Source organism: Vanessa cardui, chromosome 13, assembly GCF_905220365.1.
Source record: "Vanessa cardui chromosome 13, ilVanCard2.1, whole genome shotgun sequence".
Taxonomy (NCBI): domain Eukaryota; kingdom Metazoa; phylum Arthropoda; class Insecta; order Lepidoptera; family Nymphalidae; genus Vanessa; species Vanessa cardui.
Window position 1 is genome coordinate 912,840 of NC_061135.1, and position 12,291 is coordinate 925,130.

Here is a 12,291-nt window from a genome sequence, read left to right on the forward strand (position 1 = left end):
ATACACATGAAAATGTTTCTGATAAAAAAATTCAGTAATAGAACGGATTTTTATTGCCTGGTCGGTATGAATGAAATATTTAGGTTTGCGTCGGGAAGGATTATAAGTGTGATCCACATAGAACACATAGACGTGTCTGTGTTATCGCACATTAAAATTTTACTTTGTAAATATAATTAAACATTAAATAATAATTTTACCCCATCCTTAATTTTTATTTATTTTTATATATAATTTTTAAAGAAATATTACTTTTAAAACTTAGTTAAACTTCATAAACTCAATTTGTCGCAGATTTATTAACGCAGTATTTATACAATTGTTCCTGCGAAGTCAGTAATCTTTGAACCAAACACTCATGTGATGTGTGTAGGTGATCCTATTGACTAGCGTCTTCACCACCGCTGTTAACGTCACTTATTATAATTTTGTAAAATAACTAGAAAATAACCTGTAAAACTTATTTGGATTTTGATAGATAAATATTTACATCAAAAATCAAGTATCATTATTTGTAGCAGGACTGTCCTGTTTAACATAATATTGTGGTTACTTGCGGAAAAAAATTGCAGCGAAGTCAACAACGCAATTACAAATAAACATTAATAATATCTAACGTTATAAACACCATTCTATATAAAAACACCGACAACACTCACTTTAATTTACGGACGACACCAAATCGTACCAAATCGTATCGATACGATATAGTCTAAATAATCATCAAGAGTAAAGAAGAAGTTCGCCATAATGATGGAGAAGCAATTTCAAGATGGAAACAACTATCCCTTATTCTTAGACAACAACGATAGTCTAGGGCATTTTCGACAACGTTTTTACTTGAAGAAGGACAGCATTTACATGTGTGGTAACTCGTTAGGACTAGCGACAAAAGACGCTGAAGAATCTATACTAAATGTTATAGACAAATGGAAAGAAGAAGCTATAAAAATATGGAACGTGGAAGACAACAAATACCACCTTTATTCAATCCATTTAGCTAATTTAATGGCAGAGATAGTGGGCGTTGACGGTGACGAAGTAGTCGTTACTGCTTGCACCACTGTTAACATACACCAAGCTGTTAGCACTTTTTATAAACCAACAAAAGATAAATACAAAATACTTGTAGACGATATCAATTTTCCTACCGATCGATACGCCATTGAAAGCCAAGTCAGACTAAAGGGATACGAAACAAAAGACGCGGTTAAAATTGTCAAATGCAAAGGGAAATTTATCGATGAGGATGATATTATCGAAGCAATGACTCCAGATGTCGCATTGGTCTTATTGCCGACGGTATATTACAGATCAGCGCAAATTTTAGACATGAGAAAGATAACCGAAGCGGCGAAGGAGAGGAATATTATCATAGGATGGGATTTAAGCCACGCCGTTGGTGCTGTCGATGTTAACTTAAAATCATTGGACATAGATTTTGCTGTTTGGTGCACGTATAAGTATTTAAACGGCGGTCCAGGTTCTACGGCAAGCTTATACATAAACAGAAAACACTTCGATCAGATCCCAGGTCTGGCTGGTTGGCACGGGAACAAGGCAGAAACCCAATTCAAATTACTCCAACAATTCGACCACCGGCGAGACGCTACCGGTTGGCAAATTGGAACACCGCACCTTTTTTCGATGGCAGGACTCGAGGGCTCCTTGAAGTTGTTCAAAGAAGCTGGACTGAAGAACATTAGGAAGAAATCTCTCCACATCACGGCGTACTTAATGTTCCTAGTAGACACTAAGTTATCAGGTTACGGATTTACCATTGGTAACCCGAGGGACGATGAGAAGAGAGGGGGACACGTGTGTTTAGAACATGACGAGGGCTACAGGATTTCATTGGCGTTAAAGGCTCGAGGCGTCATTCCAGATTTCAGAGATCCAAATGCCATCCGTCTGACTCCCGCCGCTTTGTACACGAGTTACGAAGAGGTCTATAGAATGGTTGAAATCTTGCTGGACATCGTTAGAAGCGAGTCTTATAAGGAATTTAGTGACGCAAGAATTATGGTTGTTTAAACTAATATTACATTTTAATTTTATACATTTAGTGTTAAGATTTGAATAATTTAATATATGATGTTTTCCCAACAGAAGCATTATTTATTTAAAATGTCTACCTGAAGTAATGCGCTAATAACATAAAAAAAAAAGAAATCATTACCATTAATATTAGTTCCCGTTTGTTACGGCTAATGGCCAGAAGAATGACAGATTAATCTAAGATATAATAATCTATAAAATAACTAAGTTTAAACTCAAATTAAATACCACGTTTTAGTTTTGCTTACAATATATAGTACAGTAATTTAGGTAATTAATAAATACTATATTAACAATTAATATCAGCAATGACGATCAAATTTGTAAAGTTATAAAACTAAATAGTCAAATTTTCCGAACGTCACCACATCAAGCTATCCGAATCCGATTGGTTTTAGAAAAATTAACTTTTGGCGGGACGCAGAGTGAAATACGGCCAAACGTCATTCTCATACTGTTTTTAATATTATTCTTTGGCCAGAAATTAAAAAAGTATTGTGTTATTAATTAATATATTCTTGTAATAAACTTATTAAAATTAAGTTCGTTTTGTTAATATAATAATTGTCGCGAAAGCCGTGTGAAACGATACTATATTATAGTGAAACGCTGTACGTGCGAGTGTGGAAAGAGAGGTCTGTTTTTAATTTTTATATGTATTCTTTCTTATAATCTAAAGGGACGGCAATCCAATGTGACGGAAAATCCTAGTCCTCGATAGTTTGTGGGATTTGGAATATATCCTATCCAACATAGATAGCTTTATATTGTAATTTGTAACATAGATATTTTAAATATTTTTGTTTAAACTTTATCGTGCTGTAATATCGATTTGGGACAACGTCATGTAATGATATGTATACATTTATGCATTATAAATAAAAAAATCTTCTCTTTCATCGGATTCTAGGTTCTTTTTCGAAGCACAAAATTGCATCATAGCCATATTTGAACTATCAACTTTATAAAGAACCAAATAACTTTATATAGGTCTGCATTATTTAGGTTAGCCACTAGACTAGTGGAATAATCAAACAACAATTCCGTTCTTTTCTTTATATTTTATCTCGAAAATAGGCTTAGACTATTTTAATTGTAGCTGCGATGTGATTACTTTTTTAAATAATTTACGCACCATGTATCGTAACTTGAAATTTCTGAAATTTCATTTTATTTTTCATAATCACGTCACAACTTAACAATATTTAAATAGAAAATAATTAAAATAAAATTAAAAAAAAAAACAAATGTCAAAATATAATTTCTCTCACAGTGTTTCCAAACAGTATTATTACTATATATTTCGGTACTTAACTTATATGGGCATAGAAAAAAAAAACCTAATCTATGGAACCTTATCTATTTTATCTAGATTTTTCTATTAATTATTATTTACAGTAATTTACATCACAAGAGCAATGTTGTACGGTGGCTGACAATACAACATGTTTCCTTATTAAATTTACTTTTTGTATTTTTACACAAAACTCGAAATTTAGCCCTAAAGGAACTATAAATAAAGATCATTTTTATAAAACATAAAATATTAGAATTAGAGAAAACTTGTTTTAAAACAAATACAATATTAAATATTTGTAATTTTAAAACATTTTAGTCGTTAAAATTGTTTTTGTATTAACGAAAATTTTAAGTCTTTTCTGTTTTTATGTTGGAACAAGTATCTTCAAATATCTAAACTCAAATTGATTATTTGGCGCTAAAAAAACCTAAGCTATAAAACAAATCAAGAATATCTCCATCAACACAAATGTAAACTTCAAATATAAAATTACTGGTTTTAAATGCTGAAACTAGCCTTTGTATGGATAATTTTTAAATATCAATTAAAGTTAAAAATGTTAAACAAATCAAAAAGCTGGATAATTATTTATCAATAATCTTTTTTTTTTGTATGTTCTTGATTTTTTTATTTTTTTTTTATCTATGGAAACTTCAGTTGTCTATACATTTGTTTCTATGCAGTTTCTAGTCATAGTCTGTCGTCATGACCACCATACTCGTCCTCACAGCGCACACTGAGTGACAGACGGTTCGGGTTCTGTCGCCTTTAGTTCCTGTAAAAGAATAACACATGCACTTATTATATCAGAATGAAACAATCACTTACGGGTCAGAATGTAAAAGTTCAATTCGGACTAATGGCAGGATGAATAAAATTAGTAACTTTTATCCTGATGTCTCTGGTCGAAATCAAAAATAGATTTACTTTAGCAGTAAGATAATAAGTTAAGTTGAAAAGTTTTGTATCATAATAAGAGATACATCAATCAAGCACAACACAGCAAATTACACGAAATATATTAATTCCAAGGCTTGTTTTTCTTTATTCGTCCTGCCCATATTTGAATTTAAAGTCTATTTCAATAGTAGACTTTTGATTTAAATTTTTTTTTAATATTTGAAGATAATTCTTGTTCATATTCTAATTCTATATGTGACGTATGAAAACTTATGCAAACGAAACACATTATATTTCATGTAAAGCATATGAAACTAACCACTGCAATAGAACTAAAAAAATGTTGTAGATTTTCATGTATAGTTTAAATTAGTAATAAAAAATCGTTTAAAACTTATTTTTATGAATTGAAATCATAATAAGCGCTGACGAAATAAGGGCCAACACGCTGATTCTAAGATGTAAGCTGATATATAATTTTTTATTTTATGTAATGATTTAATGATTCTAATATATTTAAAATCAACCTGCTAGTTGAAACGATGTAATAACACTAACGCAAATTTAAATAGTACATCCATTTTTTGATCGTGGCCACATCGCAGCTTTAACGCATTCTTCCTGGAAGAAAAATAATAAAAAAAAAATTTACTTCCAGTACTATTGATTATAATTCACACGTTAATAATAAATCCTTTTATGATCAGGACTATCCTAACAAGTTCTGCAAACGTAAATGTGACGTTTGTTAATTATAATTTCATATCTGCCCTCTGCCCTCCCCCTCAAAGCCAAATACGTAGATGTATATGCCGGGTGTGTATTTGTGTGTGTTGAGTGGATAAAAGCATATGTGTTGCAGGTGCTATCAGTTGATGACGCGCACCGAGGGCCAGTGGGGGGGGGGGTCCCTACGTACAGTTGGTGACGCGCACCGAGGGCCAGTGGGGGCGCGTGTGTCCCTACGTACAGTTGGTGACGCGCACCGAGGGCCAGTGGGGGCGCGTGTGTCCCTACGTACAGTTGGTGACGCGCACCGAGGGCCAGTGGGGGCGCGCGTGTCCCTACGTACAGTTGGTGACGCGCACCGAGGGCCAGTGGTGCAGGTCGCGCGTGTCCCTACGTACAGTAGGTGACGCGCACCGAGGGCCAGTGGGGGCGCGTGTGTCCCTACGTACAGTTGGTGACGCGCACCGAGGGCCAGTGGGGGCGCGTGTGTCCCTACGTACAGTTGGTGACGCGCACCGAGGGCCAGTGGGGGCGCGTGTGTCCCTACGTACAGTTGGTGACGCGCACCGAGGGCCAGTGGGGGCGCGCGTGTCCCTACGTACAGTTGGTGACGCGCACCGAGGGCCAGTGGTGCAGGTCGCGCGTGTCCCTACGTACAGTTGGTGACGCGCACCGAGGGCCAGTGGTGCAGGTCGCGCGTGTCCCTACGTACAGTTGGTGACGCGCACCGAGGGCCAGTGGTGCAGGTCGCGCGTGTCCCTACGTACAGTTGGTGACGCGCACCGAGGGCCAGTGGTGCAGGTCGCGCGTGTCCCTACGTACAGTTGGTGACGCGCACCGAGGGCCAGTGGGGGGGCGCGTGTCCCTACGTACAGTTGGTGACGCGCACCGAGGGCCAGTGGGGGGGGCGCGTGTCCCTACGTACAGTTGGTGACGCGCACCGAGGGCCAGTGGGGGCGCGTGTGTCCCTACGTACAGTTGGTGACGCGCACCGAGGGCCAGTGGGGGCGCGTGTGTCCCTACGTACAGTTGGTGACGCGCACCGAGGGCCAGTGGGGGCGCGCGTGTCCCTACGTACAGTTGGTGACGCGCACCGAGGGCCAGTGGTGCAGGTCGCGCGTGTCACTACGTACAGTTGGTGACGCGCACCGAGGGCCAGTGGTGCAGGTCGCGCGTGTCCCTACGTACAGTTGGTGACGCGCACCGAGGGCCAGTGGTGCAGGTCGCGCGTGTCCCTACGTACAGTTGGTGACGCGCACCGAGGGCCAGTGGTGCAGGTCGCGCGTGTCCCTACGTACAGTTGGTGACGCGCACCGAGGGCCAGTGGGGGGGCGCGTGTCCCTACGTACAGTTGGTGACGCGCACCGAGGGCCAGTGGGGGGGCGCGTGTCCCTACGTACAGTTGGTGACGCGCACCGAGGGCCAGTGGGGGGGCGTGTGTCCCTACGTACAGTTGGTGACGCGCACCGAGGGCCAGTGGGGGCGCGCGTGTCCCTACGTACAGTTGGTGACGCGCACCGAGGGCCAGTGGGGGCGCGCGTGTCCCTACGTACAGTTGGTGACGCGCACCGAGGGCCAGTGGTGCAGGTCGCGCGTGTCCCTACGTACAGTTGGTGACGCGCACCGAGGGCCAGTGGTGCAGGTCGCGCGTGTCCCTACGTACAGTTGGTGACGCGCACCGAGGGCCAGTGGTGCAGGTCGCGCGTGTCCCTACGTACAGTTGGTGACGCGCACCGAGGGCCAGTGGTGCAGGTCGCGCGTGTCCCTACGTACAGTTGGTGACGCGCACCGAGGGCCAGTGGTGCAGGTCGCGCGTGTCCCTACGTACAGTTGGTGACGCGCACCGAGGGCCAGTGGTGCAGGTCGCGCGTGTCCCTACGTACAGTTGGTGACGCGCACCGAGGGCCAGTGGTGCAGGTCGCGCGTGTCCCTACGTACAGTTGGTGACGCGCACCGAGGGCCAGTGGGGGGGCGCGTGTCCCTACGTACAGTTGGTGACGCGCACCGAGGGCCAGTGGGGGGGCGCGTGTCCCTACGTACAGTTGGTGACGCGCACCGAGGGCCAGTGGGGGGGCGCGTGTCCCTACGTACAGTTGGTGACGCGCACCGAGGGCCAGTGGGGGGGCGCGTGTCCCTACGTACAGTTGGTGACGCGCACCGAGGGCCAGTGGGGGCGCGCGTGTCCCTACGTACAGTTGGTGACGCGCACCGAGGGCCAGTGGTGCAGGTCGCGCGTGTCCCTACGTACAGTTGGTGACGCGCACCGAGGGCCAGTGGTGCAGGTCGCGCGTGTCCCTACGTACAGTTGGTGACGCGCACCGAGGGCCAGTGGTGCAGGTCGCGCGTGTCCCTACGTACAGTTGGTGACGCGCACCGAGGGCCAGTGGTGCAGGTCGCGCGTGTCCCTACGTACAGTTGGTGACGCGCACCGAGGGCCAGTGGTGCAGGTCGCGCGTGTCCCTACGTACAGTTGGTGACGCGCACCGAGGGCCAGTGGTGCAGGTCGCGCGTGTCCCTACGTACAGTTGGTGACGCGCACCGAGGGCCAGTGGGGGCGTGTGTGTCCCTACGTACAGTTGGTGACGCGCACCGAGGGCCAGTGGGGGGGCGCGTGTCCCTACGTACAGTTGGTGACGCGCACCGAGGGCCAGTGGTGCAGGTCGCGCGTGTCCCTACGTACAGTTGGTGACGCGCACCGAGGGCCAGTGGTGCAGGTCGCGCGTGTCCCTACGTACAGTTGGTGACGCGCACCGAGGGCCAGTGGGGGCGTGTGTGTCCCTACGTACAGTTGGTGACGCGCACCGAGGGCCAGTGGGGGGGCGCGTGTCCCTACGTACAGTTGGTGACGCGCACCGAGGGCCAGTGGTGCAGGTCGCGCGTGTCCCTACGTACAGTTGGTGACGCGCACCGAGGGCCAGTGGTGCAGGTCGCGCGTGTCCCTACGTACAGTTGGTGACGCGCACCGAGGGCCAGTGGGGGCGTGTGTGTCCCTACGTACAGTTGGTGACGCGCACCGAGGGCCAGTGGGGGGGCGCGTGTCCCTACGTACAGTTGGTGACGCGCACCGAGGGCCAGTGGTGCAGGTCGCGCGTGTCCCTACGTACAGTTGGTGACGCGCACCGAGGGCCAGTGGTGCAGGTCGCGCGTGTCCCTACGTACAGTTGGTGACGCGCACCGAGGGCCAGTGGTGCAGGTCGCGCGTGTCCCTACGTACAGTTGGTGACGCGCACCGAGGGCCAGTGGGGGCGTGTGTGTCCCTACGTACAGTTGGTGACGCGCACCGAGGGCCAGTGGGGGGGCGCGTGTCCCTACGTACAGTTGGTGACGCGCACCGAGGGCCAGTGGTGCAGGTCGCGCTCCCGCTGCGCGTGCCGCCTCCGCAGCTGCGGCGGCTCGCTGCGGGACACGCAGCCCTCGTGTATGTGCACGCACGTGATGTCGGAGCCCGGGATCTCGAACATTACTTCCAAGAGAAGGTTTTCCTGCAGATAACGAAATAGGAATTGTTAATAGCTGGTACTGGTAGTGAGAATGAGATAAATTACTGAACATTATTGTAAAGCAGTGGCGTAGCTAGGTGAGGAAGGGCCCCGGTGCATAGAAAAAGAATCGAAACCTCGCCCCCTCTTTCCCAGCCCTCCTTATCTGATAATTACCCTTTAAAATTTTAGATACCAAATAAGAAATCTAGTGCGCAGTGTCGTGATTTTTTAGCGGCAGAAGCTTAAGGTTTAGCTTAGAAGGCCCCCTGACAGAAGGGCCCTGGTGCACTGCACCACCTGGTCCTACGATAGCTACGCCACTGTTGCAACGTACCCAGCCGAGTAGAAATTATTATAAAGGATGCGACGAAAATAATTATTCTTACCATAATGGCTCTGAGTCCTCTCGCTCCGGTCTTGCGCTCCATCGCGAGCGAGGCGACGGCTTGCAGTGCCTCATCACTAAACGAAAGCTCGCACTTGTCCATCGCAAACAACAGCTTATACTGCGCCACCTGCGACCATTGCAATAAAAATATATGTAAATAAGGCAAGAACTTTTTTGTTTAACGATTTAATAATATTACAACTGCTTGTTTGGTTTTCATATTTTCGAGGCGATCCTCGATACTCACAATAGCATTCTTGGGTTCGGTCAGTATCCTCACGAGCAAATCCTGGTTGAGACTGTGGAAGGGCACCAACACCGGGAACCTGCCGACGAATTCCTGAGGGCAAAGAGCAACGGCATATGTAACGAGTCGCGGCCACGCCTAGGCGGGGTAGGCGCAGGGTTGCCAGATTGGGCGATTTATCGCCATTTGGGCTACCTCGCCGACGAAACGGCGATATAAAAATATGAAAAATCGCTTGTCGCCCAAATGGGCTACATGAGATTTTATTTTGACGATTTTGGGCTACTCCAGCTTTCTCAACATTTTCATTAGTCATAGGGATATTTATGCGTGAACATCTCCAAATTTTAACAAAATCCGATCGAATTCACGTCGATTTTGGGCTACTCTGCATTATCGTATGAGGCAGCGATTTTGGGCTCCTCCCCACCCTGGGTTCTGGCGACTACCAAACGCAGACGTCTGGCAACCCTGGGTAGGCGGGGTGAGGGGCGGGGGCGGTCACTCACGGGGATCATGCCGAAGTCGATGAGGTCCCGCGCCTGCACCGCGCGCAGCCAGTGGTCGCGCTCGTCGGCCTCGGCGCGCGCGCTGTCGAGCGGCGACGCGTCGGCGGCTGCGGCAGCCAGCGCCGCGCGACGCCCAGACTTGGGGTCCCAGGCGCCGAACCCGAGGTACTTCTCGTTGTTGCGGCGCTGTATCAGCCGGTCGAGCCCGTTGTAGGCGCCGCTGGCCACGAACAGGATGTTGGTTGTGTCCACTTGTACCGCGTCGCCGCGCAGCTTGCGAGAGTTCCGCTCGGGCACCGACACCACGGCGCCCTCGAGCATCTTCAGCATCCCCTGCTGGACGCCCTCGCCTGGAAAACATTAAACACGCGTCGAATGTGAATATTTGTTCTTTATCCTGCTCGAAGGACCAAAATTAATACGGTTATTTGAATTTGTTTCAAAATGTAGTTCGAAGCTTAAGCAACTTGCTCACAAAAAAATTAAGTAATAAATAAAAAAGTAATATTAACCTCCCACATCACGGAGCTGATGTATGCCGGGTACGGCACCAATTTTATCCACTTCGTCAAGAAAAACGATGCCCGTTTGAGCGCGTTCGACACTGTAATTTCAATAATTAGTCATTTATTATAAGGACAAAACATTAAAACAAAATAATTAATATATGATAGTATGGTCGATATATATATGATAGATAGTTAGATTTGAGTATAATATGAGGTGGCGAATTGGGTACAATACGATGATAATATTAAACGCATATAATACGAAGGGAATTAAACGCACTTGAAGTTAGCGTCTTGCAACAGTTTCGCGATGACGCTTTCGATATCTTCACCTACGTAGCCAGCCTGCGTCAGTGTCGTGCAATCGCAGATAGCGAAGGGTACGTCAAGACATTGCGCTATAGTTTGTGCGAGCAACGTTTTACCTACGAAAATATAATTTATTAATATTAAGACAAAACTAAGACTGTAAAATTATCCTAATTCTGAACAAACACTTTCCTATTATAAGAATAAAATATTTGTTTATAAATTCATAAATGTTTTGGGCATATAACGAATGCACCCAAAATTTGTCCAAAACGTTAAATTGTATAATCGTCTCACCGCTTCCAGTTGGTCCAAGCAAAAGTACATTGCTCTTATCCAATCTCAATTCGTGGTTATTTCTCTCCAGCACCTCTGTGCCCCCACCTCCTCCCCCTCCTCCGGTAGCCCCGCTGTTGTGACTCAAGTGTAGAAGATCTAGACCAAATACACGTCTTATATGAATAGAAGAAAACAAACAAAATAATATATTTATGTTAGTTTGTGGATATTTTCACGAATATGAAAGAGTATAGTCTAATAATAAAACGTAGTTTTTTAGAAGATGCAGAGTTTTCTAACTCTGCAAAGAAGGATCATGCAGTTCGGAAAAGGCGTAAGCGTCGTCAATTTGAACCAGTCTACTTGGATTACAGTCAAATAGAAGAAATTGTTATTACGAAGCTGCCACCCACAGGCGACAGTAGCACTCTATTTGAGGCTGAATTTGCACCATATATAATTTTAGGTTAATGTGAAGTAGTCTCGCCCGGCTGAATACACCAAGCTTTTTACATGCCAATTTTGCTTTATCTTAAAATTTACCGCAAAACTAAACGATGCTCGAAACATCAACGCCAATTATTCCGATACTAGCTGTGGCTGCAAAAGCAATGCCCCCATGTTGTGGAGATATGACAGATAGCCTAGACAATGCGCCACATCATATCTACACGGGTTGCTTGTCCTTGTTTCGGGATTGAATTGAACAAAAATTTAGTCCTAATTTGTTATTGTTGATTTGTCTTTGTTAAACTAAATCTATACGAGGTCATATGTACGAGGGACGTTCAATGTATTCTTAGTGTTGAGGTGATAATTTAATGAAGACGGTTCCTAAATTCATGTAAACAATAGATTCACACAGAGGGTTCAAATAAAAAATTTTATTAAAGAAGAAGATGGCCAGAATGACTTATGGGTTTACTATAATCTGAATTACTGGATATAAAACGTAACACACGTTTCATTGTTGTGTTTAAAATAAATCCTTGAAGAAGAAAAATTACAACAAAAACAGTATGTTTTAGGAATTAATAAAATTAAAACCCCAAGTTTTGATGGTTGAGGTCACACAAAGAGGTTTACGCCTAGATTTCAATTTGTTTTAGATCCAACAAATAATTACAAATTTGAAGTTATAATAACTAAATAAAATCTATCATTATATCTTCTAAAAACAAATTATTTTCGTTTTATCGTGGACAAAGAGAAAAATAAATAAGAATGTAAGAATCAATTTTTATCAATAATTTTGAAATCGACAAAATATTGTCAGTGGTTTATTTTTTTAACTGCTTACAGTTTAAGAAACTGAGCTCAGTAAATGGTCAAACACTTTTTCAAACATCTTCAAACAGATTACTATCGAAAATAAATAAAAAGATCAAATCCGGTTCGCAATTTAAATACGGAGCGAGTAAAATCGTGACAGTTTCGCTTTTAAATACCAACAAATCGATTCGACACACTCTCCCAAGCGAATTGTCAGTTGTCACTACATTTTTATTGTCCCAGACGACAATACATTCTTTGACCATGAACACGTTTAATTATGAATTATATTGTAGGAATGTACCAAAT

General features: G+C 44.4%; 2 protein-coding genes across 3 annotated transcripts in view; one reads left to right on the forward strand and one right to left on the reverse strand.

Moving 5' to 3' along the window:
• The first annotated feature begins 644 nt into the window (after nucleotides 1–644).
• Nucleotides 645–2,057, forward strand: LOC124534685 (kynureninase-like). The gene has a single exon (XM_047110665.1). The coding sequence runs from the start codon at nucleotides 751–753 to the stop codon at nucleotides 2,032–2,034; it is 1,284 nt and encodes a 427-aa protein (XP_046966621.1). The 5' UTR covers nucleotides 645–750; the 3' UTR covers nucleotides 2,035–2,057.
• A 1,042-nt stretch (nucleotides 2,058–3,099) lies between these two features.
• The window catches only part of LOC124534883 (ATP-dependent Clp protease ATP-binding subunit clpX-like, mitochondrial), a 49,392-nt gene continuing 40,200 nt past the window's right edge, over nucleotides 3,100–12,291 (reverse strand). The window contains exons 5-12 of one of the 2 annotated variants that reach the window (XM_047110924.1): nucleotides 10,729–10,866; nucleotides 10,403–10,547; nucleotides 10,126–10,217; nucleotides 9,614–9,963; nucleotides 9,105–9,197; nucleotides 8,856–8,984; nucleotides 8,320–8,469; nucleotides 3,100–4,133 (exon numbers count right to left, since the gene is read on the reverse strand). In XM_047110924.1, coding sequence (XP_046966880.1) covers nucleotides 4,083–4,133; nucleotides 8,320–8,469; nucleotides 8,856–8,984; nucleotides 9,105–9,197; nucleotides 9,614–9,963; nucleotides 10,126–10,217; nucleotides 10,403–10,547; nucleotides 10,729–10,866 — 1,148 coding nt within the window. In that variant the 3' untranslated portion in view covers nucleotides 3,100–4,082. Of the gene's footprint in view, nucleotides 4,134–8,303; nucleotides 8,470–8,855; nucleotides 8,985–9,104; nucleotides 9,198–9,613; nucleotides 9,964–10,125; nucleotides 10,218–10,402; nucleotides 10,548–10,728; nucleotides 10,867–12,291 lie in introns of both variants that reach the window. The other variant, XM_047110925.1, reaches the window with a different exon arrangement.